The 26,334-nt window shown below is 44.5% G+C and overlaps 1 protein-coding gene across 1 annotated transcript in view; it reads right to left on the reverse strand.

The window, feature by feature from the left end:
- The window catches only part of AKT1 (AKT serine/threonine kinase 1), a 128,830-nt gene that overhangs the window by 37,213 nt on the left and 65,283 nt on the right, over positions 1-26,334 (reverse strand). The window contains exons 5-11 of the mRNA XM_054026570.1: positions 26,128-26,275; positions 24,311-24,442; positions 24,075-24,140; positions 22,983-23,051; positions 22,096-22,221; positions 19,953-20,081; positions 5,243-5,457 (exon numbers count right to left, since the gene is read on the reverse strand). Coding sequence (XP_053882545.1) covers positions 5,243-5,457; positions 19,953-20,081; positions 22,096-22,221; positions 22,983-23,051; positions 24,075-24,140; positions 24,311-24,442; positions 26,128-26,275 — 885 coding nt within the window. The remainder of the gene's footprint in view (positions 1-5,242; positions 5,458-19,952; positions 20,082-22,095; positions 22,222-22,982; positions 23,052-24,074; positions 24,141-24,310; positions 24,443-26,127; positions 26,276-26,334) is intronic.

Genomic DNA, 26,334 nt, shown 5'->3' on the forward strand with positions numbered 1-26,334 from the left:
ATGCCTTATGGCAAAAGACTCAAGGTGCTCAGTCTATTTAGCTTAACAAAGAGAAGGTTAATGGGAGACTTGATTACAATCTAAGTCAGAGCCTCATAAGCAGACTAAGCAATTGCTTAGGGCCCCCAGCAGCTCAAGGGGGTCCCTTATTCAGTTTTTATTATAAGAATATGCTCATTTTAGAATGGGGAAGACAAAAATATTCCTGCTTGGGGCCCCCAATGGACTAGCACTGCCAATAAGTACTCACAAGGGGAACAAATATTTACTAATGAGCTAGTCAGTCTAGGAGAGAAAAATAAACAACATGATCCAATGGCTCAAAATTGAAGCTAGACCAATTCAGACTGGAAACATGGCATCATTTTTTTAACACAGAGTAATTAACCATTGGAACAAGGGTCACGGTGGATTCTCCATCACTGGAAATATTTTCAAGATTGGATTTTTTTTTCTAAAAGATCTGCTTTGGGAATTATTTTGGGGAAGTTCTATGGCCTGAGTTATGCAGAAGATCAGACTACATGATGGTCCCTTCTGGCCTTTGAATCTATGAAAAAACCCAATTATCAACCTGTACTGTTACTGTTGTTCTTAGAGATGAGATGCAGACATACATTCCACATAGGTGTGCACCCACTCTCCACTGGTTATGTAAGGGTAGCGTCGGCCAGACCCCCTCAGTTCCTTCAAATGTCAAGAGTATAAAGGCTGGCGTAGAGGCGACGGAGTGGGTTGTGGAATACACACCTTCATCACATCTCAAAGAACAGTTACAATATAGGCAAGTCACAGTTTTCCTTTTTTGAGTAGATGCAGCTATGTTCCATGTAGGCAGCTCACAAGCAGCACTCTTGGATGACTTTACAGATGGAGCGCTGTTCCTTAATGTACCGAGAACAAGCATCTTGGGTAGGGATCCCTCTTAGGGATGGCCCCCACACCTGACGGCCAATGCTTGAGCCTTGGTTAGGGCATCACACAGGGAAGCCAACTACTCTAACTCTAAACTAAACCTAAGATATTTCTAACTATTATCTAGAGGAAAACAAAAACCTCAGCTTTCAGTCTGTTTTCTGAGAGGTGAAAACACCCCACTGAGCTCCAATGCTAGCCGCAGGTGGTGAGAAGGAGCTGAGAAGGTTGGGGTGGTGGCACCCTTATACTGCCAGGGGAGGAACTACGAGCACAGGGTATGGCTAGGCAAAATTCTCTGGCTTCAGAGCATACACACACACACACACACACACACACGGAATACACATCTGCATCTTCTCGATGAACTCTCCTTCTGTTAAGGAAACAGAGCGGGCACCTGAATGTCTGGCTTGGAATGAGACAGTCGTTAAAGACTAACAAGTCAGCAGAATGACAGAACAAAGGAGTACCTGCAACCTAGATGAAGCCAGTTCTCTTCATATCCCCGGAGGAGGAGTGGAAGAAAATCCCCAAAAGGGGAACGAAGGAGCCAAGGTCTTACTGCTAACATTTAAAACCCCAGAGGCTGAGAAATTTGAGAGAGAGGAACAAAGACTTTTTTTTTGAGAGACATGGAACCTTTTTCACTGCTGGATTGGCTGAGCTGAAGGATGGTGGCTTCAGGGATCTGAAAGAAGACTATGTTCTGGAGGAGAAAGGGAAAGGAAGGATCCTGGACTCCTTTGAAGACTCTGACCACATCCCAAAGAATGCTCAAGAGCAGTGAGGATAGTGAAGCAGGAAATGGCATACTGGTGTTTATTATTTTTCAGGGATCTGCATATCTCTTGTGCAGTCTAAAGTAAATTGTTTCAGATATCCTTCTCCAAAGTCTGTGTCTACTGGCTTTGCTGCCACATGTCCCTGAAGGGATAAACTATAAACCAGTGTGCGCATAAGAGGAGTAAGGCTTTGCTTAAGCCACTGGGAGATCTGGAGGGTTCAGCTGTGGGGTTCCACTTCTAAAAAAGGATACCTGACAGAGTCTGGGACCAGGAAGCATTCCAAATGCAAAAGCCAGACATAATGGCGGAAGCCTACTGTGACTCAAGGAAGCTTGAAAGTACACAGGCCCAATGTGTGGGTCCAAACACACCTGGTGAGAGCTCAACAAAGGGTTGTTTGACCAGGGCTGTGACACCAGGTCTCAGAGACCCAAATCTCAGCCACTTTTCCACACAAGTCTTTCAGGAGGAACACGGCAAATTACATTCTTCTGTAACCTACACTAATATTGCATGATCCTGTGTCACCCTCTAGGAGCTGGACCACATATAGGAATGTACGACGTGATACTGCTTTGATACTAAGAGACATGGCTCCTTTGCTCAAATAATATAGGGCCATACTTCATCCACAGGTCCCAGGTTCAGTTCCCTTCAGATGACCCAAACAGAGTCATTGTTACATCTGCCTATTCTGTCTGTAAGCACTAGGCCACAGTCTGATCCCAGAGCTGGGCAGAGAAACCAAGAATTCTGACGGCCATCGTTCCACAGCTGTCTCTCAAATATTTATGTCATGTATACTTGTGTAAAGTAACTAGCAGTGTGCATGTCATGCTCCTGGTATAGGCTAGTCCACAGAGAACAGCAGCATCCTTTCTGCCTCCCCGCTTATTCCTATAGCTGACACTGAAGGTATCTATGTTCTATGGCAGAGGTTCTCAAACTGTGGTCCGCGGTTAGTTCCTTCTAAAGGGGCACACCTGGGTGGCCGCACACAAGAAAATGAAGGGCCACCCACCTAATTAGTGAAGCCGCGCAGGCGTGGCTCCACTTATTAGGTATCTGGACCCTGGAGAAGATGCACATGTAAGGTGAGGTGGTGGCCTTGCGGGGAATAAGGGGTAGGTGGGAGGGGGCGGTGGGGTGAAAGAGGGTGTGGGGGGGGAATTTGGGATGTGCAAGCCTGTGGCGGCCAGAGAAAGAGGCGAATTTCCCCAGCTCCAGGGTTAGAGCTGCTGGGGAGAGACCCCCCACCTTCCCAGCCCCAGCTCAGGGGCTGCCATGGCAGGGGAGAGAAGGCACATCCATCGCTTTAGAAAGGTAAGACCGCTGATATTAAAATAGGAGTTGTGTGCTTTTATTTGTAGAACAAAAAAAAAAGGTTAATTATTATTAAGTTTTTTTTATATAGTGCTTTTATCCAAAGCGCTTTACCAAAGCTAACGGTACAAACAACATTTGGAAAGATCATTAAGTGGTCTGCCGAGACCCTCAGCAATTTTCAAGTGGTACACGGAAAAAAAAGTTTGAGAACCACTGTTCTATGGATCAGAAGGTTGTACATTCAAACCCTGCTGATGATGATTCGTGTGGAAGTGAAAACATATACAACCGTAAAGTTAGCATAAGAACCTTGGAGTAATAATTGGAACTATTTTATACTGCAAAACACTGCATCTAGAAGTGAATTGAATGGTGTGTTAATATTTATTTTATTGTTTGTATTTTGGTTAAGAGAAGCTGCTCCGTTAAAGGGGTGTGGCAGACAGAGAAGCTTGAAGGAGATTTTGCCTGTGTTTCCAGAGATTGGAAGAGGCTGCCTGCATAAGCTACAGAAAGGTAAGAACTTGATCTAAGATGCAAACTTTTCTGGAAAGCAGCCTCATTCTCACAGGTGCAAGTTAGTATTTAATAGAGATTGGATTCCTCAGGGTATTGCTAATAAACTATAGAATCTCTCATTTGTAGGTTACCGGTTTGATCCTACCCAGCTCAGAAGGGATTAAAAATTGTTCCCATCTGATGGATGTTTGGTAGCCCCTGCATGAGTATGGCAAGTCCCAGTTCTAGTTCCTAATATCACCATTACACTTTGAACTAGATTGATCCCTTGCAGGGCCTGGTTCTTACTAAGTGTTTGTACCTACCACAGTGGGGTCCCGAACTAAGTGGGGTCCTCCAGCTAAAACTCCTGCAGGGGGGGCCAGTCACCTTGCTATACAATTGTGAGACTTGGCAAGACTGTCACATGCACACAGGAGTCTGGGAATGGGAAGTTCAAAATCAATCAATCAAAGGACAGACCAAAAAAACCACGCCTTAAAAAAAATGTAAGTCTCAATTTCAGGGTCAATCTCAGTTTTCTGGGGACAGACATGTTATTTTTGTATGTGTGGGATTGGCAATGATGAAATTGTTTGTAAGCAGTGCTAGGTCACTGTGGGAAGGTCAAATGTCCTTTGTAATCCTGCGTTATTATACTGCATGTTGTGTATGAAGTCTTTCACTTGTGGTTATCATTAAAAAACCAACAAGAAGGGAGCAGAGAAAGAGGGCCAACTACACAGCACAGATAACACCATCTACCCACTAAGTTGCGGAGCAGCGCTGCTAACAGCCCACTGATTCAACATGGAACTAAGAAACAGAAAATAAAATTGTAGATGTGAAAGCGGTCACTGTAGAGCAGGCAAAAGTCATGTTCACTGTGATCTAGAATGGGTTATGTGGTTTGTTTGGGTTATAGCCTTCTGTACAATACAATGGCAGCCAGGGTATTTTGCAATTCTGCTTCTCTGTTACTGCATTTGCTTCCTGTTTCCATTTGGAGTACCCAGTCTGTATCAACATTTAAAACAATAAAGAAGAAACCAGTTTGTTGGATCTTTCAACGACTATTAGTTCCTGATAAATCTGCAATGTTTAAAGGGACACTGTCATTAAAAAAAATAAAAAATAAAATCACACTTTTATCTCAAACACTGAAAGAAATTAGAGGGGAAAACATCTTTTCCCTTTTCGTTTGTGTACTTGGGGCTTGTCTACACTGGCACTTTACAGCGCTGCAACTTTCTTGCTCAGGAGTGTGAAAAAACACCCCACTGAGTGCAGCAAATTTCAGCGCTTCAAAGCGCCAGTGTAGACAGCGCACCAGTGCTGGTAGCTCTGCCCCTCGTGGAGGTGGGTTTTTTAGAGCGCTGGGAGAGCTCTCCCCCAGTGCTCTGCCACGACAGCGCTTTAACGTTGCCAGTGTAGACTAGCCCTTAGTGAAAATGACGATATACAAAGTGTGGTTGAATGCACAATTTGATTTGATTGCGTGGGTCTTTCCAACAGCAACATTGGAGAGAAACTATTTTTAACTCATTTTCTGAAATCAACTGGACAGGCATGTGTGTTCTTTCTGGTTTAGTACCTCAGCTGATTGTGCCCCTGTGTTTGTTTTGATGTGGTGGACCCAAAGAAGAAATGCAACCACAGCTATCATCAGAAAACCAAAGAAATTAAAATGTTTGATTTTTAAAAAATGGTCTCACCTTTGCTTAGGATCCTTCTTCAGCAAACCTGACAGAAGAGATTTTGCTTCAGGTGACAAAGTGCGTGGAAACCTAATCTCCTCCATGAGGATAAGTTCAAAGAGCTTCTCATGGTCCTGATTGTAGAAAGGGAGCCGGCCACACATCATTTCATACATTACGACTCCTAAGCCCCACCAGTCCACTGCACGACCATAGTCATTATCTTCCAGCACCTGCAGAAACATAGAGGACAGCTTCCTATGCTGTGCACATGCAGGGAATTCAAGTGACAGGACTTATACTTTTATATTCATTTTCATGCACTTCACAACTCTGCAGGCACAGCATACTTGCTGCAGCTGAGAGAACAGGTCCCGTTGCAGTCAATGGACACTAATGCACACCAATGATTTATCAACAGGGAACGCTCTAGGCAAGCAAGAGGGAAAGAAGGCTAGAGAGAGAGATGGCACTTCCCCGCCCCCCCACATTACTTCCATGATATGCATAACCTTCTAATGCCTAGAGGCTGAGAACCCAAGTCTGTTCTCAGATTACAAAGCCAGCTGTTAAATCCTAACTTATTCATTAGAAACCATTCCAAATGGGGCCCCATTTTAAAAACAGGATGCCATTTGGGGGGCAGGAGAGGACTGATTAACCTGTTGCTCCAAAGCTACAATCATCTCTGTTCCCTCTCCATGTCAACTTGTACATTTTCTTTATTCTCACCAGAAAAGTTATGCTGTAACCCATGAAAGTCTGCTTGCAAGTTTTAGAAGAATTGCTGATCTGAATTAAACTGTAAGGGTCAAAGATTCAAAATAGCTCAGTTCTCTTTTGCACTTCTGGCCTTTATGTTGCCCTAAATGGGAGCCATGTGCTTTTGAAAATCTGGACCTAAATCTTTTCAATTTGCAGCCTCTTTACTATACCCACACAGATGTTCAGAAAAAAAAACTGTTTCTCTCTCACAGTGGAGAAAATCTACTATTACAATTTTCTTTTACTTAATTGTATCCCCAGGTTTGGGTTGGGTTACATGGTATTTGATAGCTTTACTCTCCTTACAGTTTTGCACTTTACTGCTTATCACTGGTACGAAGTAAAAGCACTGTTTGTTCATTCTTTAGTGCCGTGCAGTGTCAGTGCCTACCCAGTTTACAGAACTGCACTTCAGAACCATTTATGCTCAGAAATAAAAGTCTTCATTGGGAATCAGGACCAAAGAGCCAACAGACTAACTTCCATGGGAGCAGGATCTGGCACTTTATGAATTAATTATTAAGATCCTGTGGATAAATAGAAAGATCAAGATTTTCTTTGTAAAAAATTGTTTGTGTTCTCTCTCTATATATAGTCACTAATTATTTAGTACTCTGCCTTAAAAATTATCTGAACCAGAAAAGTCCTGCAGTAAAATCCAAAGGCTGTCAGGTATTAGATTACCCCGCACAGGTCTATTTACAGCATCTCTTGCTGTATGATTCACACCAAACGACAGCTGGTTCTACAGCTGCCCCATATATGTATAAGACCAACACAGCTGCTTGTCTGCCAGGATTCCAGGAGCCAGCCTCATCCTTTATGAGGCTCTAACTTCATAGGAGATATTGTGCGATAATGCAGTTAGCCATATTTCTGAGCCACGCCCTTTCACTAAGCACTTCCTGTTAATTCTAAACCACTTAGGTTACTTAAAATAAAGTAGACACATTGCTGCTAGATACACAATAGGAATAATTTTTTTTTTTAAGCCAAGATCAAGCCCTACAAAATCAGGCCTTCTAAAACGCAACAATGATAATTTGGCCAAGATACTAAAAGAACACTAGTTATCATTCAGATTACTAACCAGAACCCTGAATTTCTTACCTCCATACAGCACAGAACAAGAACCAATCCTTATTTTTAAAAGTAAAAAATCCTTCTCACAAACACCACATTATACTAATGTTTATACAAAACAGGACAATGATTTAGTCTTACTTTAAATATGTTCACAACTGAGAAGAGAAAAAATAATATACAAGTAGCATGAAAGGTATTTATATCCCCAAGATTTATTGCAATGTGCATGGTAACTGGGAAGCAATAGGTAACAAGGTCATTTAACTTAAATTAAGTAGATGGTCAGTTCATAACAGTTCTTGGCAGCTGTGTGATGAAATTTACAAGAGAAGACACAACAGCTGTAAACAGGATAGTCATCAATATATCTGACACATCAAAGCTGATGCAATTCAGTCACTGCCATCCATGCACAAGATTCCAATACGAACCTAAAAACAACTATCCAACAACTGTATAAACACACTCTTATGCTGGATTCAAGTTACAAACAGAGAGGAGAAGAAGAGACCCCTACTTTTAAGGATACATGACCTTAAACATACAAAATACTCATTCACGCACCATTTCCAGATTTTCTGCATGCTATCAGCCAGATGACAAAAGCCTTCAGAATTTAACACTCCAACCCACAGCTGGGATTTGCAATGAAGGGAGTGAGCTAGGTTAGTCAAAAGGATTTGTCCTTCTATGTTACGGTTAAGCCAGATCATTATAAATATTAAAGGAAAATATTAGAGGTAAAATGATTGAAGGTTAATCCATATAGAGACATTCCATGGCTGCTTCACACACATTCCGCATCAGAAAAAAATTCAAAAAAGTTAAATAATCTCCAATAAGATTTTCCCAGTCTTTCACTGGCCCACAAAATCCACAGTTATAATCAGAGACTAAAGTTTAACATTGCTTTTAAAAGGGACATTGGCAGATTTAAAGCCATATTTGTAAACAACAAACTGCCTTAGCTGTTTACTGATAACTCTTTGTGTCAGTGGTTCTCAAACTATGGACCACTGATGATTCACAAGGAGCTTCTGGTTGTCCATTAGAGCTGGCAGGCATCATGAGGCTGCCTCCATCTCCTTGCTTCAAGCTACTTTGACAGGTGCCCAGGTTCTTCATTTCAATGGAACGGCTGGGTGCCCGTACAAAGAGCTGGAAAAAATGAACACAGCTGCCTGCCCTGCCACTGCTGTGTAGGAGGAGAGTATAAACAGAAGCCTCCAGAAAGGTCAAGAGCCATCAGTGGAACAAAACAAAAACAGAAGTAATGTTTCCCAATGTTTTCCACATAATCAATTTCTGTACTTGTGCCTTAGGCTGCTATAACTGAAAGACTGTTTACTTTGTGCATTTCACCTAACTTGAACAAAGAGTGAAATGGAGCCATGGTTTCATTTTCATGCTGTTGTGCCCTAGCACAGTGCTCCACTGTCTACTGCAACAGTTCAGGGGAAATGTTTAAACATTTTTAAAGACGAAAGTCATGTCAACATTTTTGCTAATTATGTTCTGCAAAATTTCTTTAGTACAAAGAAATGAAAAATTTTGAACACAGACTGTCTGTCTGTATTGTTCCTTCCAGAAAAGGATAGTATGCTATTTACCTTGGGGAATATATATATATATATATATATAGTTCTATAATGGTACGGGCTAGCTGCACCTCTGTCCCCTACCTAGTCTCTCTGAGCGTAGTCCCTCAGGTGTCAGACCTTGTGCCTTTACCAAACCCAGGCCCGAATTCCGCTGTTCTACCTCTAATTAGACTGGGCCTTAGACCATCAACCCTGTGTATCAATCATGAGTACCCAGCAAGTCTAAGGCCTGGTCTACACTACGACTTTAATTCGGATTTATCAGCTTTAATTCGAATTAACCCTGCAACCGTCCACACAACGACGCTATTTATTTCGATGTAAAGGGCCCTTTAAATCGATTTCTGTACTCCACCCCGACGAGCAGAGTAGTGCCAAAATCGATTTTAGCAATTCGAATTAGGGTTAGTGTGGCCGCAATTCGATGGTATTGGCCTCCGGGAGCTATCCCACAGTGCATCATTGTGACCGCTCTGGACAGCAATCTAAACTCGGATGCACTGGCCAGGTAGACAGGAAAAGCCCCGCGAACATTTGAATTCCATTTCCTGTTTGCCCAGCGTGGAGAGCACAGGTGACCACAGATAGCTCATCAGCACAGGTAACCATGCAGGCTGATAATCGAAAAAGAGCACCAGCATGGACCGTGAGGGAGGTACTGGATCTGATCGCTGTATGGGGAGAGGATTCAGTGCTTGCAGAACTTCGTTCTAAAAGACGAAATGCAAAAACTTTTGAAAAAATCTCCAAGGGCATGATGGAGAGAGGCCACAATAGGGACTCAGATCAGTGCCTCGTGAAAGTCAAGGAGCTCAGACAAGCCTATCAAAAAACAAAGGAGGCAAACGGTCGCTCCGGGTCAGAGCCGCGGACATGCCGCTTCTACGCCGAGCTGCATGCAATTCTAGGGGGGGCTGCCACCACTACCCCACCTGTGTTCGTGGATTCTGGGTCGGGGATAGTCTCATCAGCGATGCCTGAGGATTCTGCCGATGGGGGAGAGGAGGATGAGGAGGATGAGCTTGCAGAGAGCACATAGCACTCCATTCTCCCCAACAGCCAGGATCTTTTTATCACCCTGACTGAAGTGCCCTCCCAAGCCTGTACCCAAGACTCTGACCCCATGGAAGGGACCTCAGGTGAGTTTACCTTTTAAAATATCAAACTTGTTTTAAAAGCAAACGGTTTTTAATGATTACTTTGCCTGACTTTGCATTCGCGGTCAGTTCAGCTACTGGAAAAGTCTGTAGTAGGGTTACCATATTTCAGCAAGCAAAAAAGAGGACGGGAGGAGCCCCGCCCTAGCCCCGCCCCTGCCCCTCCCACTTCCCGCCCCCCCAGAACCCCCAACCCTCCCCCCGTTCCTTGTCCCCTGACTGCCCCCTCCTGGGACCCCTGCCCCTAACTGCCCCCCAGGACTCCACTCCCTATCTAAGCCTCCCTGCCTCTTGTCCCGACTGCCCCAACCCTTATCCACACTCCCCCCCCCAGACAGACCCCTGGGACTCCCACGCCCCATCCAACCACTCCCCACCCCCTGACAGCCCCCCCCCCAGAACTCCCAACCAATCTAAACCCCTCTGCTCCCTGTCCCCTGACTGCTCCGATCACTCTCCGCACTCCTGCCCCCTGACAGCCCCCCCCAGAACTCCCAACCCATCTAAACCCCTCTGCTCCCTGTCCCCTGACTGCTCCGATCCCTCTCCCCACTCCTGCCCCGACAGCCCCCCCCCAGAACTCCCAGCTCCCCACCCCCCCGCTCCTTGTCCCCTGACTGCCCCCTCCTGGGACCCCTGCTCCTAACTGCCCTCCAGAACCCCACCCCCTACCTAAGACTCCCTGTTCCTTGTCCCCTAACTGCCCCCTCCTAAGACCCCCCCCAACTGCCTCCCAGGACCCTACCCCCTACCTGTACCCTGACTGCCCAAAACTTTCTCCACTCCCCCCAAAAAGCCCCCCCCCATTTCTTGACTGCCCCCTCCAGAACCTCCCTGTCCCTTCTCCTGCCCCCCCTTACCCTGCTGCTCAGAACAGGGTGTTGGGCTCTGTGCGAGCCAAGCCGGACACATGGCTGCGCTCCCCAGCACAACAAAACCCGGTCCCTGGCCCTGCACAGTGCTGCTGGACCGGGCTGCAGGGGAGAGCTGCCGGCTCAGAATGCAGGGCGGATCCGGCTCCTCTACAGCTGCTCCAGAGTCCAGCCCGGGACTTTCCTGCAGCCCTCCCAGCTGCTCGCTCTGCTCTGCCGGGGGAGGGGGGGAATCCCGGACATTTTGAGTGTTTTACAAATTCCCCCCGGACGCTATTTTTAGAACAAAAAGGAGGACATGTCCGGGTAAATCCGGACGAATGGTAACCCTAGTCTGTAGCTACTGGAAAAGTCTGTTAACGTGTATGGGGATGGAGCGGAAATCCTCCAGGGACATCTCCATGAAGCTCTCCTGGAGGTACTCCGAAAGCCTTGCCAGAAGGTTTCTGGGCAGTGCATCTTTATTCCCTCCTCCATGGTAGGACACTTGACCACGCCATGCTTGCAGCAAGTAATCTGGTATCATTGCCTGACAAAGCCTGGCAGCGTATGGTCCCGGTGTTTGCTGGCATTCAAGCAACATCCGTTCTTTATCTTGTTGTGTAATCCTCAGGAGAGTGATATCACTCCTGGTAACCTGGTTGAAATACGGGAACTTAATTAAGGGGACAGAGGTGGCCGTTCCTACTGGGCTGTTTGCCTGTGGCGGAAAATAAATCCTTCCCTGCAGTTAGCCAAGCGCAGATGGGAAATTGGCCCTGAGTTTTTCGCGTTTGGCTAGCAGGGATCTTCCCTGTTACCAGCCACGCGGTGGGGGGAGGGGTACTGTGATCATCCCAGAGAATTCATGGCGGGAGGGGGGCGGCGGCGGGGGGGGGGTTAGTTTGGTGCCTGCAGGGATCTTCCCTGATACCAGCCACGCGGTGGGGGGGAGGGGTACAGCGATCATCCCAGAGAATTCATGGCGAGAGGGGGGGGGGGGGGTTAGTTTGTTTTCTGGTGCTGCTGAATGTTAACAGAAAAACCGCAGCACTCTACTTGCCTGAAGGGGCCCAGACAAGCCCCCCCACACTGCCCCCCCCCAACTGGCTGAGATTGGACACATCTCGTGTGGAGTGCTGCCACTTCATTTCCCAATTCTGCAGCACTCTACAAGCTATACTTGGTATGTGGGAAAGGAGGGCGTAGAAGCTTACCATGGCCGCATGCAAGCCGAATTCTGTTGCCCAGACCTGTGATCTCTAGCAGCAAAGCCACAGGCACTCAGCATTAAGAGGCAAAATGCGACCTTGCACAGAAATCACATGTGCTATGTAATGTGAACAGTGTTGGTCACCGTGAAAGAGTATAAGCATTGTTCTGCAAAATGTAGCTTTTAAAACAATTCTCTCTTTTTTCCCCTCCCTACAGCAGCTGCAAATTCCTCAAGCCTCCCTCCTCCATCCCGAAGGTTATCACAGATAAGGCGTCGTAAGAAGAGAACGCGGGAGGACATGTTTTCTGAAATTATGGAATCCAGCCGCAGTGACAGAGCTCATGTGAATGAGTGGAAGGAAACAGTTTCAAAGTATAGGAAAGTCAGTGAACGTGAGGAGAGGAGGGACCAACGAGAGGAGAGGAGGGACCAACGTGAGGAGAGGAGGGACGCTCGAGATGAGAGGTGGCGGCAGGAAGACCAGAGGATGAAGGATGCAACGCTGGGGCTGCTCCGGCGTCTGGTGGAGGTTCAGGAACGGCTGCTGGATAACAGACTGCCGCTTCAGCCCCTGTTCCACCCTCCCCCCTCCCCATGTTCCGTATCCTCCTCACCCAGACGTGCAAGAACTCGGGGGGGGGAGGCTACGTACTCCTTCCCATTCCACACCAGTAGACAGCCCAAGCAAAAGGCTGTCATTTTTTTAACCTTTTCTTTGTGGCTTTTTCCTTCCCAGCAATCCTCCTCCCAAATACCACCCGGGTTCCCTCCCTCTTTTTCTAATCTATTAATAAAGAATAAATGATTTTTAAATGATAGTGACTTTATTTGGTTTGAAAGAAAGCTGGGGGAAGGGGAAGGGTGGGTTCCTTACAGAAAATCAGTCAGTAAAGGGGGAGGTTTTTCATGAAGGAGAAACAAACAGATATTTCACACGGTAGCCTGGCCAGCCATGAAACTGGTTTTCAAAGCTTCTCTGATGCACAGCGCTTCATGGTGTGATCTTCTAATCGCCCTGGTGTCTGGCTGCGCGTAATCAGCAGCCAGGCGATTTGCCTCAGCCTCCCACCCCGCCATAAAGGTCTCCCCCTTACTTTCACAGAGATTGTGGAGCACACAGCAAGCAGAAATAACAATGGGGAGATTTCTTTGGCTGAGGTCAGAGCGAGTCAATAATGAACGCCAGCGACCTTTTAAACGGCCAAATGCACATTCTACCACCATTCTGCACTTGCTTAGCCTGTAGTTAAACAGCTCCTGACTCCTGTCCAGGCTGCCTGTGTACGGCTTCATAAGCCATGGCATTAAGGGGTATGCTGGGTCCCCAAGAATAACTATGGGCATTTAAACATCCCCAACGGTTATTTTCTGGTCCGGAAAGTAAGTCCCTTGCTGCAGCCCTTTAAACAGAGTAGTGTTTCTGAAGACGCGAGCGTCATGAACCCTTCCCGCCCAGCCCGCGTTGATGTTGGTGAAACGTCCCTTGTGATCCACAAGTGCTTGCAGCACCATTGAAAAGTACCCCTTGCGGTTTATGTACTCGGTGGCTTGGTGCTCCGGTGCCAAGATAGGGATATGGGTTCCGTCTATTGCCCCACCACAGTTAGGGAATCCCATTGCAGCAAAACCATCCACTATAGCCTGCACATTTCCCAGAGTCACAAACTTTCGTAGCAGCACCTGAGTGATTGCTTTGGCTACTTGCATCACAGCAGCCCCCACAGTAGATTTGCCCACTCCAAATTGATTCCCGACTGACCGGTAGCTGTCTGGCGTTGCAAGCTTCCACAGGGCTATCGCCACGCGCTTCTCAACTGTGAGGGCTGCTCTCATCTTGGTATTCTGGCGTTTCAGGGCAGGGGACAGCAAGTCACAAAGTTCCATGAAAGTGCCCTTACGCATGCGAAAGTTCCGCAGCCACTGGGAATCGTCCCAGACCTGCAACACTATGCGGTCCCACCAGTCTGTGCTTGTTTCCCTTGCCCAGAATCGGCGTTCCATGGATAGAATCTGCCCCATTAACAACATGATCTCCAAAGCACCGGGGCCTGTGGTTTCACTGAATTCTGTATCCGTGTCTGTGTCCATGTCTTCATCATGCTGCCGCCGCCGCTGCCTCCTCGCCTCGTTTCTCTGGTCCTGGCTGAGCATAAACTCCACGAGAACGCGCGAGGTGTTTACAATATTCATGACTGCTGTCTTGAGCTCAGCGGGCTCCATGCTTGCCATGGTATGGAGTCTGCAGTGTTCACCCACCCAGGAAAAAAGGCGCGAAAATGGTTGTCTGCCGTCCGTTGCTTTCATGCAGGGAGGGAGGGAGGGAGGGAGGAGGTGAGGCTGTACCCAGAACCACCTGCGACGATGTTTTTTGTCCCATCAGGCACTGGGATCTTAACCCATAATCCCAATGGGCGCGGGAGACTGCGGGAACTATGGGATAGCTATGAAATTGCTACCCACAGTGCAACGGTGCAGAAATCGACGCTAGCCCCGGTACTTGGACGCACACCACCGAAGTAATGTGCTTAGTGTGGCCGCATCCATTTCGACTTTATACAACCTGTTTTTCAAATCCGAATTATCTAAATTCGGATTAATCCCGTAGTGTAGACATACCCTGAGTGAGTTCTGACAACCTGCAGTTCTTCCCTTTGGGAGTCTCTGACCAGTGTTATACAGTGACAAAACAGCTTTCCTAAAGGATGGTTTACTTTGCAGAAGGAATAAAGCATTTAGAGCAAAAGAGAGGGTCACTCACCTTGTGCAGTAACTGAGGTTCTTCAAGATGTGTCCCCCTGTGGGTGCTCCATTTCAGGTGACTGGGCGCCCCGTGCCTCTAGCCAGAGAACTTTAACAGTAGTACCCGGTTGGGCTGCACATGGGCTCTCTCCGTCTCGCACCTGTAGCGGCAGTTAACTAGCACTAGGTGGCCAACCCCCATCTCAGTTCCTTCTCAACTGCAGAGGACCTTGCAAAAACTCCAAAGTAGAGGGGAGGAAGATGGGTAGTGGAGCACCCACAGAGACATACATCTAGAAGAACCTCAGTCACTGCATGTGGTGAGCAACCGTCGCTTCTTCTTCGAGTGCTGTCCTTATGGGTGTTCCACTTCAGGTGACTGTAGAGCAGTGCCCCTCAGTGGAAGGGAGGGGCTTCAGAGTTGGATCTGTGGTCGATGATAGGACCGTGAGTCCTAATAAAGTGTCAGATTTCAAATTTTGCTCGATTGTGTAGTGCTGAATGAATGTGTGGGCTGAGGACCAAGTGGCTGCTTTACATATGTCCGTAATAGGCACAGCATTAAGGAAGGCTACTGACGTGGAGAGCGACCTGATAGAATGCGTTCTAACCCCTGGTGGGGGTTGCAGTTTGTCTTGGCAGTAGCAGAGATTAATGCACTCTGCAATCCATTTGGAGAGTCTCTTCTTAGATATAGCTTCTCCTTTAGATCTCTGTGTAGTCGACAGAAACCGTTTTGGTGCCTACCTGAATGGTTTAGTCCTTTTGAGATAAAAGGCTCATGCCCTTCTGACATCTAGAGAATGAAGTGCTGCTTCTTGCCTGTTCTTCTGAAGCTTAGGGAAGAATGCAGGAAGATTGATAGGTTAGTTGAGGTGGAACACAGAGGGTACACTAGGTAGAAATTTAGGATGCAATCTTAGAGTGACCTTGTTCTTGAAAATTCTCCTATGCGTCTTGTGGATGTGATGGTGACAAAGAAGGCTACTTTCATTGAAAGGTGTAATAGTGAACATGCAGCCTAGGGTTCAAACAGAGGCCTGGTGGCCCAGTAGTTGGAGGCAAGTCCTGGAAGATGTTTGTGGACTCTTCACTGTAGAGTTCATCAGATACACTAGAGTGACAAATCTGTGTGACAGTAGGGAAGCTTTCGCCACTAACAAGTTCTAATGAGCCCCAATGAAATTATAGTTCTTGTACTGGTGTCACTGTTGACTTTTGAATGTTTATTTGGAGACCGAGTTTTGTAAAGAGTGACGTCTTTTGTATGGCTTCTTCCCAAGTGGGGGCTTTGAGCAGACAGTCATCTAAATATGGGTATAATCATGACCCCTTGATTGCATAGATGGGCCACTGCTAGAACTCTGGAAAAAACTCGAGGGGCTGTGGAGAGGCCAAAGAGCAGTACCTTGTACTGATAGTGATCTTGTCCCAAAACAAACTGGAGGAACCACCTGTGTGATGGATGTCTGGCGACATGAAAGTATGAGTCTTGCAGGTCAAGGGCCGAAAACCAGTCCCCTCATGGGATTACTGTTGCTAAAGTAATCATCCTGATAAATGTGTTTTGACAAATTTGTTTACGTTTCTCAGATCAAGAATGGGCCTCCAACCCCCGGTCTTTTTCTAGGTTAAGAAATAATGGGAATAAAGGCCCTTCCCTCTGTGTTGTACTGATACTGGTTCTACTGCACCCAAGTGCAGAAGATGGTCTACTTCCTGCCTCAGAAGGTGCTCGTGAGGGTAGGTGGGGGGAATGGAGGTGAACTGGATGGACTAACTGGTGGTGATAATTTCCAGCACCTATTTGTCTGAAGTAATAATTTGCCATGCTGGGCAGAATGGTGTCAAATGGTCTGTAAAGTGATGGTTGGTAGAAAGAGGTTTCAGCAACTGGAATTGGGGGAGGTCTCTCGGACCATCAACCAAACCATCAAATTTGATGTTTCGGTCCAGGTTGTTGCGATGTAGGAGATTGAGATGGGAGTGGCCTACATCTTGTGGGTCTTTGCCTCCGCCTCTGGGCGTCATACTGCCTCTGCGGTTGTGTGTAAGGCACTGGTCTTGAGTGTTGTGATGGGTAATATATGCCCTGTTTTCATTTTTGTGCAGGCGTGTAGATGCCTAAAGACCAAAGAGTTGCTTTAGAATCTTTCAATGCATGGAAAGACTTGTTGGTCTTACCTGCAAATAATTTTGGACCTTCAAAGGGAAGATCCTCTCTGGTGAATTGCACCTCCTTTGGGAATCCAGACAGGAGGAACCAAGAGGCACATTGCATTACTACGGCAGTTGCAATAGAACACTTGCACTGTGTTTGCTGAGTCTAAGGATGCCTGCAGATCTGTTCTTGCCAGGAGATGGCCTTCAGAAATGACTGACCTAAATTGCTCCTTTTTGTCTTCAGGGATAAAGTCAATACATTCAAACAGTTTGGAGTATTTTGTGTGATTGTATTTCGCCATCAAGGCTTCATAGTTGGCTATTCTGAACTACAATGTTGCTGATGAATAGGCCTGGCGACCAAAAAGATACAATCTTTTCCACTCTATCATATGGGGTGGTCCTTGAATAGTGTTGTCTGCCCTGCTCGTTGACAGCTTCTATGAATTTGGCTGGGGATGTGAAAATAGAATTCTAGGTCCTTCAATGGGACGCAACACTTCTTATCCGCCCTCTTACTAGTAGGGGGGATTATTGTGGGTGTTTGGCAGCTGGTCTTGGCAGAATCCATGAGTGCCTCATTATAGGAAGGGCTATTTTGCAGGAGGCTGACGTGTGTAATATGTCCATCAACTTGTACTGGGACACAGCAACCTCTTCCAGGGGGATTTGAAGCGTGTTTGCAATTCTTTTAAAAAGCCCCTGAAATTGCTTTATATCGTCTCCGTTGTAGGTAGCAGAGGCATGATAGTCTCATCTGGAGAGGAGCAGGAGGTGTTAGTTGCAGAAGTGGCCTCCTAATCTAGGGCCTCCTCTGTTTCCTCAAGTCTCCTCAGGGAGCTCATGGGGGGCCCCTCCCGTGACGCTGATGGGGAGTGTCTCTGCCTTTCCCTGGAGGTACTGGGAGGCTTGTAGTAATGTTGTCTATGGATCCCAATATGGCCACTGTGGCAGGAATGACACTGGTGGTGGCATCCATGGATGTCAATACCACCCCTGGGTGCCAGCTCTGGAGCGGTGTCCTGGCTGTTCCTAAAGATCTGGTCCGTCGATTCCCTGGATGGGTGAAGAGTGGTGTGAGGAATAAACATCTACCTCCTCATTGTCCGCCTTCTCCCTGGAAAAAGGAGAAGCAGATCTGTTTGTCTGTCTGTGTAACGGTGCTGAATGTGCTGGTGCTATATCAGTACCGAGAAGAGTTGATTCTGGTGCCGCAACAACCACTAAGTCCTTATGTTGGAAAAACTGTTGCGTTCCAAGAGATCTCCGTACCAAAGATGGAATCTGTAATTGTTGCAGTGCCGGGAATTGTTGTGGTACCAGGAGGTGTTGCGCCACCAGGAGAATTGGTGCTGATCGTGTCTGTACCGAAGGACGTAAAGTAGACTTTGGTACCGCGGTCTCTGCACTATGTGCCAGAGGGCCAGGAGATGGCGCCATAAGCTGAGGCACTGCAGCGGTGCTCAGTACCGAGTGTTTAGTTGCTGCAGTCGGTGTCATGGTAGAAGGGGTAGTCTTGTCTCTGCCATCCTTCTGAGAGCCTGCCCGCTTAGGGTCTTTGGTTTTAGTGTTATTGGAAGATCCTGCTGACTTGTAGGTCCTTAGCCATGGCGTGATTCGTACTGATAATATGGAGAGTTGGAGAACACTTCTTTTTCAAGACTCCTTTCATAAGAGAAGTGGTAGCTCTCTTCGTCCTTTTTCTGGGAGACAGGTCCTTCCCTTGCAGAGTCAGTGAGGGAAGTCTGTCATAAGCCAAGATGTGCGACCGGGAGTTTTGTGATCCCGGGTCGGAGGCTGGGTGGAGAGATTTCTCCATGAGGATGAGTTTAAGGCCCCTTGCTTTGGCAATGAAAGCACTTCTGAGATACATGCATTTCCCCCAAGCAGCAGACACACTAGGAATGTCCATCCGAGACTGGAATTGCCTCTCGGCAGGAGAGGCAACGTTTAAAGCCTGGAGACCCGGGCATTCACGGGTAAAATTATCCCTGAGAGGGATGAATGAAAACAAAGTAAAAAATATTTTTTTTAAATGGAGAGAGAAAAAAGAAAAGGGAAAGGGATAGGAAACGAATTCTACCTAACTATTCAATCTACTACACTATACAGCTAATCCTAAATTTAAAGGTAAGTCGTACAGAGGCACTGCCGAAGCTCTGACTCGGACCAAGGGCGGTTGAGACGGCACTGACAGGGGGTTGGCAGCTAGTTAACTGCCGCTACAGGCACAATACAAGGAGAGTGCATGTGCAGCCCAAATGGGTACTGCTGTCAAAATTCTCCGACTAGAGGCACTGGGGCGCACAAGCACCCACAGGGACATCACTTGAAAAAGACAGATTTTAGAACATCAGTCTATCTTACCTAAAGCCTTACCATCCTCTGATGGTAACCTAAGAGGGTAACTTCTTCAGATACCCCCTTTGGGTGCCTATCCCTCAATCTGGTTCCCCTGGACCAACTTCCTCCTAACCACCACTCCCTGCATTCCTCAAGTTTTCCTTTTCAACCCTGCCACAGTCCTTTTGACCTTCTGCTTTCCAGGACTATTCCTGTCCTGGAGTTGTCTCTAAATGTCTCTCAAGCGTTTGCTGAGAAGAAGCTTGTCTTGAGCCATGCTATTCTCCAGCTTGCTTGTTCTTTCTTACAGACCCCTATTAAATTAGACCAATATATTCACACAGGGAGCATCCCAATAATCACATCAACAGACAGCGTTCATAAATTATTATATAGAGCAGTTCCACATCCATCACAAATATTACTCATTTAATTTTTTAAAGGATTTGAAGTAGATTCAATATATTTTTCTATAGCTATTAAATTTTAAAAATTTAATATAAAAATACACCTTGCTATATAATTATAACTTTTATATACTCCAGGAAGTGAACTGTACTTCTCCTCTTAAAGGCGCACAGATTAAAGAAAATAACCTATGTGAAAACATTTAACATTTCTCTATACTAAGGAAATTTTGCAGAACAAGGAATAAAAAAGGTTTTTATCTATGTCATAAAATAAAATATACACATTTTTACAAATAAAGCGTAGTTAGTACAGGAAATTTTTAATAACAACTCTGCTATCTCAAGAATGGCATTTATTTAAGAATATAGTTAGGTACAATAGGTGTAATAAAGGTACCTCTGGTGCAAGATATTCTGGAGTGCCACAGAAAGTCTTCATTGTTGCTCCATCCTTGATACCTTCTTTGCATAGCCCAAAGTCTGTTATTTTTATGTGTCCATCTTTATCCAGCATAAGATTTTCCAACTTAGATAAAAATCCAAAGTAAAATGGTCATTAGATACACAATCCATACATGAGTGAGTTTGTAAGATACTTGGATTTCTGCAGGTTATTCTTTTCAGCCCTGTTCACCCTGGGATAAGAATTATACTAGCTACCAAAGCACGTATCATGTAAATATACATTTACATCATTCACCTTAGGGATAACTTCAAAAAAGTAACTTGAGATCATTGGGCAGTTGACATACATATAGTGAGAATATAGAAAATAGTCATACTACATCTAAGCTTCTTAAATGTTATAGCAGCAAAGAGTCCTGTGGCACCTTATAGACTAACAGACGTATTGGAGCATGAGCTTTTGTGGGTCAATACCCACTTCGTTGGATGCACTTCATATTCACCCACAAAAGCTCATGCTCCAATCAGTCTGTTAGTCTATAAGGTGCCACAGGACTCTTTGCTGCTTTTACAGATCCAGACTAACACGGCTACCCCTCTGATACGTAAATGTTATAGTCAGCAAAAGCACAAATTTAAAAACAACAAAAACTACTTCGCCCCTGCTTTTACTTAGAGCATCTTTCATAGGCCATTTCAGTGCTAACAGAGGCTAGCAGCAGTGACAAAAACAATTAATCAATTTAAAAGGTAAGGGATCAATTTACAATATCACACTGTGCATGGTAAATATGCTGTAAATTTACTCAAAATTTGGCAATTATCTAAAAACTGAGAGAATGCTGGCACTACCCATTTCTGATGGAACTACCCATAGTTCATGAAAATAAGTTCTATATGCTGACAGAACTTAGGATATAGGGTGGGGATTTCAAAGGAGCCTCAGAGAGACAGGTGCTTAACTCCTACTGAATTTCATAACAGCTTGAATATTCATGGATTCCAAGGCCAAAAGGGACCATTGTGATCATCTAGTCTGACTACCTATATAACACAGGCCATAGAACTTCCCCAAATAATTTGTAAGCCAGATCTTTTAGGAAAAAAACATCCAATCTTGATTTAAAAATTGTCAGTGACGGAGAATCCACCATGAACCTTGGTAAGGTTCTCCAATGGTTAATTACTCTCAGTGTTAAAAATTTACATCTTATTTCCAGACTGGATTTGTCTAGCTTCAATTTACAGCCATTGAATTTTGTTATATCTTTCTCTGCTAGATTGAAGAGCCCATTATTAAATATTTGTTCACTGTGTAGACACTTATAGACTGTAATCAAGTCACCCCTTAACCTTCTCTTTGGTAAATTAACCAGATCGAGCTCCCTGAGTCTGTTGCTATATGGCATGTTCTCTAAACCTTGAATCAATCTTGTGGCTTTTCTCTGAACTCTCTCCAGTTTATCCACATCCCTATATACCTAGCACCTTTCCTCTAGATATCTCCTAAAATGAACTGTGGACTGAAAGTATAGTAATAGCACTTCTCATACACTTCTGGTGAGGGAATGCAGCCATCATTCTTAATGAGAAAGAACACAAAAGTTTGTATGATTCATTTTTTGCTCCCAAACAGAAAAACAAGGGAAAACTTAGCCAGTTTTAACTGCAAGTGAAAAATAGGGCAAGGGAGCAGAATATTCACACAGTTTGAATTTGTACATAGAGCAGGAAATTGACCAAGACACCACAAATACCCTCCATTGCTTTGAAGAACTACCATTGTCTTTTTCATAATAAAGTGGTCAATTCTTTAATTTCATATCCATGTGGAGATGCATCCCCAATAACAGAGTGCCCCTTCATATTCTACCAAGGCACAGGTTCCATACACTTGGAGGGAATCAATCCCAAAGTACACTTTCTGCAGCACCTTGTACAGTATTCAAGTGCTTAGTTTGAGATCTTATAATAATCACAGCCGACAATAATATAGCTGTAATATTTCTTCTTTAACAAAGTTTGGTGGATAGGTTTATTGTATTTCAGTATCAATCAACTTCTGTGACTTTAAGAACTATTACAAATCCAAACCTATTTTTAATAGCCTATGAAATTAACAGTCTTCTAAGTACCTTTAAATCTCTATAAACCACATTCTTCTCTGAATGCAGGTAATCCAGTGCTGATACAATCTCAGCTCCATAAAACCGAGCCCGATCTTCAGAAAAGACACGCTCTCTTGACAGATGGAAAAACAACTACAACAGCAAGAATTTATTACATTTAGAATGCACATACTTCTGAATTATGTACTATACTTTATAGACAATCCTGCCTGGAATCAGAATTAATCCAGGAAGGAACCTTTTCTCCCTGACACAGCTATGCTCAGAAACATTCTAAAAGCTGCACCATAAATTAAATGATTAAACATAAGTGTAATAATATATTTCAAATTCACAACTGCTCTAATTTGACAATTTGATGTACTGTTAATTTTTGTCAGTATATATAAACAACTAAGACAAATCAAAACATTTTCTTAGCTAGTTACTTATTAAACCAGATTTTTATTGCATGACTTTAAAAGCAGGAAATTCCTTATTTGGCATAAATTGGATTTCTCTTCTTCTGAAATGTCTAACAGCATGCGTTTTCATTTACAGCTCTGTCCTCAAAGCACTGTGTTCTTTGAAATTATATACAAAAAGCTTCAATGGTGTAGAGAAACTAGAAAGCAGCATCACAACATACAAACCTCCTGCACCGATAAACGACAGATTTGAAGATACTAGTGTAATTTTTGTTAATTAGGGACTCATCCCTGAAAATTCTTACTTATGTATGTAGTCCTAACTCATGCAAACAGCCCCACTGATGTAGGACTACTCATGTGAGTTAGGACTATGTATATGAGTAAGTTAATGAGGGCTCAAAGCCAGCAAACCCTAACATGAAACTGAATAAAAATAAAAAAACTACAGGAAAATCCCAAAGCCTTTTAACGTGGTTTCCTTACCTCTCCTCCATTAGCATACTCCATAACAAAACACAAACGATCATGTGTCTGAAAGGAATACTTTAAAGCCTGAAACAAATTTAAACAAAGACTTAGCAGAGATCCCACATCAAGGTTTACAAAAGTGCTTTCAGTGAAGTTTTAGAAACAGGGATAGAGATAAAATACATTATATTGTAACAATATAGCAATATTTTATAGAAATTTCTCTGATAAGTTCTTCAGCAGCCCTTCAACACTGATCCCATGGTGGTTTTACTGAAACAACATATAGGTCAGATATGGGAGTTTAACTAACGTAGGGATCAATACTGGAAAAACACACATGGATAACACTTGCAAAAATTGTCAAAGGGTTATATTACTATTGGACAGTTATCTCTCTGTCCCTTCTGCTTTCTCTACTGCTGCTGCTACTGCTCCAGGCTGACAGCCAGCCAGGGGACTGAGAAATTCTGTCGATATGCATTTACCATCAATTCACAAAAAACAGAACAGGCAGGGAAAGTGATGAAATGTCATGAAGTGCCTTCATCCACTTGTATCATGTGCATCCCTGCATCACACATCCCACCAGCTTGTTTGCCACACCCTTGGATTTATTTTGTTAGGGTCATGACCAAGGCTTACGGCTGGGTTTTCAAGCCAGGCAGTTGCAGCCCTTTGCTTTGAAGCTATATTTTGATTGATGCAAGCATACAATGATATACAAACCACCATGTCAATCCGCATTACTAGGTGGCACATTTGAATCAATAACATTCTGGTGGAGTTTGTGGATTTTGGGCTTTGTCAACTCTGACAGTATTCCGTAATAAAAAGTCTATGGCATATTTTCAAAAGTGACTAATGATTCTGGGGGCCCAAACTGAGACACCATAAAGCGCTGCGCATCTACCCTCTGAAAATTAGGATATTTGAAAACGTCGCAAGTTGTGCACCCCAAAAATCAAGGTACCCCAAAACACTAGTTACTGTTAAAAACCTAGACCTGAGAGACTTGTTTTATCATCATGATAATAAGGAGGACAGCCGTAGCTGTCACAATGTTGAATTTGCTTACCAGATGTAATAAAAAGGAGGAACACTTACTGTTAAGAATGGATGCCTAGAATTCTGTAAAACGCGGTTTTCTGTCAGCGTGTGAGCTACTTCATCCTGCAATGCCCCCCAGAGAAAGTTATCAATGCAATCGCTAAAGAACAAGAGTTCCATTAAAAACAACAAATAAGTAGTCACAGGGTAAATTACAACTCTGAGGTCACTCTCTAGAAACTAGAGGGTTACACCAGGGGTGAATTGGGCCCAGAACGTTCTAATTTACTCACCTTTGCAACAATAACTTCCTTCTTCAGGATTTTCATAGCATAATATCGTCCAGTTGCTTTTTCTTTAACTAGAATGACCTTCCCAAAAGTGCCTTTTCCCAGTAGTTTAAGGTATTCAAACTCATTCATGGTCTGTTAAAGATATTTAAGTTAAAAATAGGTCATGACCAACTTCATAATACATGTAAATAGTGTCTGAAGTGGATGAAGTGACTGTTTTGGTCAGTTAAAATGATGCGTATACCGTTTATGATTTGCTTCTAGAGAGATAAAATCAGAAACTAGTTCTTCAAAAAGAATATGATTGTTACACTTCCAAGGATATGACACTTCAAACCCACTGAATTGCTTATTAAAAGAAAAAACCCTCCTCTATTTAACTGAGAATTTCTTCACGTGAAATAGATAAGAGCCAAAATAGGTGTTTTGGCCACGCAGCCTGTGTCAGTGAGCAAGCTTGGGAAGGCCACCCACATCTCATTCTAAAGATCTGTCAGTCCGATTCCCGCTCTGAGGTTTTGACATGAGAATTAGTTTCCCCATATTTATGGGGGATCAGCCTTGCTGTGACCCATGGAACGGTGCCAGAAAATGTGCAGAAACCACATTGCACACGGACTATCTTTCTCTTTCTTGTTTGTTTTTCTATTAGAAAAGGTGGAGGAAAATAGGAAAGGGTTGGTCTCGTGGATCCTATTCCAGCATCTTCAAGGGGCAGTGCCAAGGGGTGACAGGTCTGTGTATCCAGGGGCTAACAAGTACCTTGCTAGAAAGGATTAAGAAATGCTCCTGCTAACAGCTTGCTTGCTCACTGACTGAAAGCATGACAAACTCTACTTCCACAGTGCATGGCCTGCTAGGACTGCTTTAGTTCACTTTGAACTGCATTAACAAAAGCAAGACTGTACTTTTGGTTGTGTGGGACAATTGGTTTCAGGATCTAAACAGGGGTAATCAATTTTCTTTGTCAAGGTCCAAATGTCTTCGTCAAGCTATAGTCAAGGTCCAGACTCCAGAAAAAATCATTCAAAAACAACAACAATAATGATAAGAAGAAGTAAATAAAAAGATTTCGGGGTCCGTTCAAATGCATCTGGCAGTCTGGATTTAGCTCATGAACCACCTATTGACTACCCCGATCTAAACAGTCATTCAGACCGATCCTTGCTCAGAGTGAATCAGCTCACCATAGCTGAGAAACTCTCCACCACCTCCATGGCACACTGGCTAAGCTAGTGAGGTCCTTTTAAAATTCACCTGCAGCATCCTATTGGAATCCTCCGGCAAGATGCTAAGGGCCCAATTAGTAGGGGTCATATTAAATTGATGGCAGCCGTGGTTCAGAGTGGCATATGGGTAGTTGCCCAGGTTGGTATACATGTAATTTTGTAGCATAACCAAGCGTCAAAGCCTATGGTGCATGTTCATTAATGATGCAATTTGACAGGCATGATCCTTTTGCTGTCCATTGTTTTGGTTCATTTTCCCAAAACACAGACACACTCTGGGAACAACTGAAAGAGAAGCAAGAGCATAGAAAAAAGCCTTACTATAATTTACAGGGTAGGATGCTCTCAGAAACAAATATAGTGTTATGGGAGGCAAGGGGGGAGGAGAGAAAAGCGGGTCTTAATGGCTGCCTCTGGCTTGCAGTCAATACACCTAATAGTGCTCCTTCCCTTATAATTATTCAGGATCTAAAGGATTACTGGCTGACAGCTGACGCTGGACTCAAAGCTTGGAGCTGTGGCATCAGCTAGGTGTGCACATGTAACAAGGTTCCCTTTAAAAATACTGATCCTGCTATGCTAACTTACCACTTTATGTTTTGGTTTTGTCATAGAAACTTCCATTTCTTCAGCACCTGAATTATCACTAGGGGAACCAGATCTAAAATCCATCATTTCCTCCTCCTGTTTCTTAAGGCTGTCTGCTACTGTTTGGATGGCTTTTGTCCATTCTTCCCTGAGAAAATGTAAGCAATGACATTTGTTATTCATGACCTCAGATTACCATCTGCCTCG

The sequence above is a fragment of the Malaclemys terrapin genome, chromosome 4 (assembly GCF_027887155.1).
Source record: "Malaclemys terrapin pileata isolate rMalTer1 chromosome 4, rMalTer1.hap1, whole genome shotgun sequence".
NCBI classification, from domain to species: domain Eukaryota; kingdom Metazoa; phylum Chordata; order Testudines; family Emydidae; genus Malaclemys; species Malaclemys terrapin.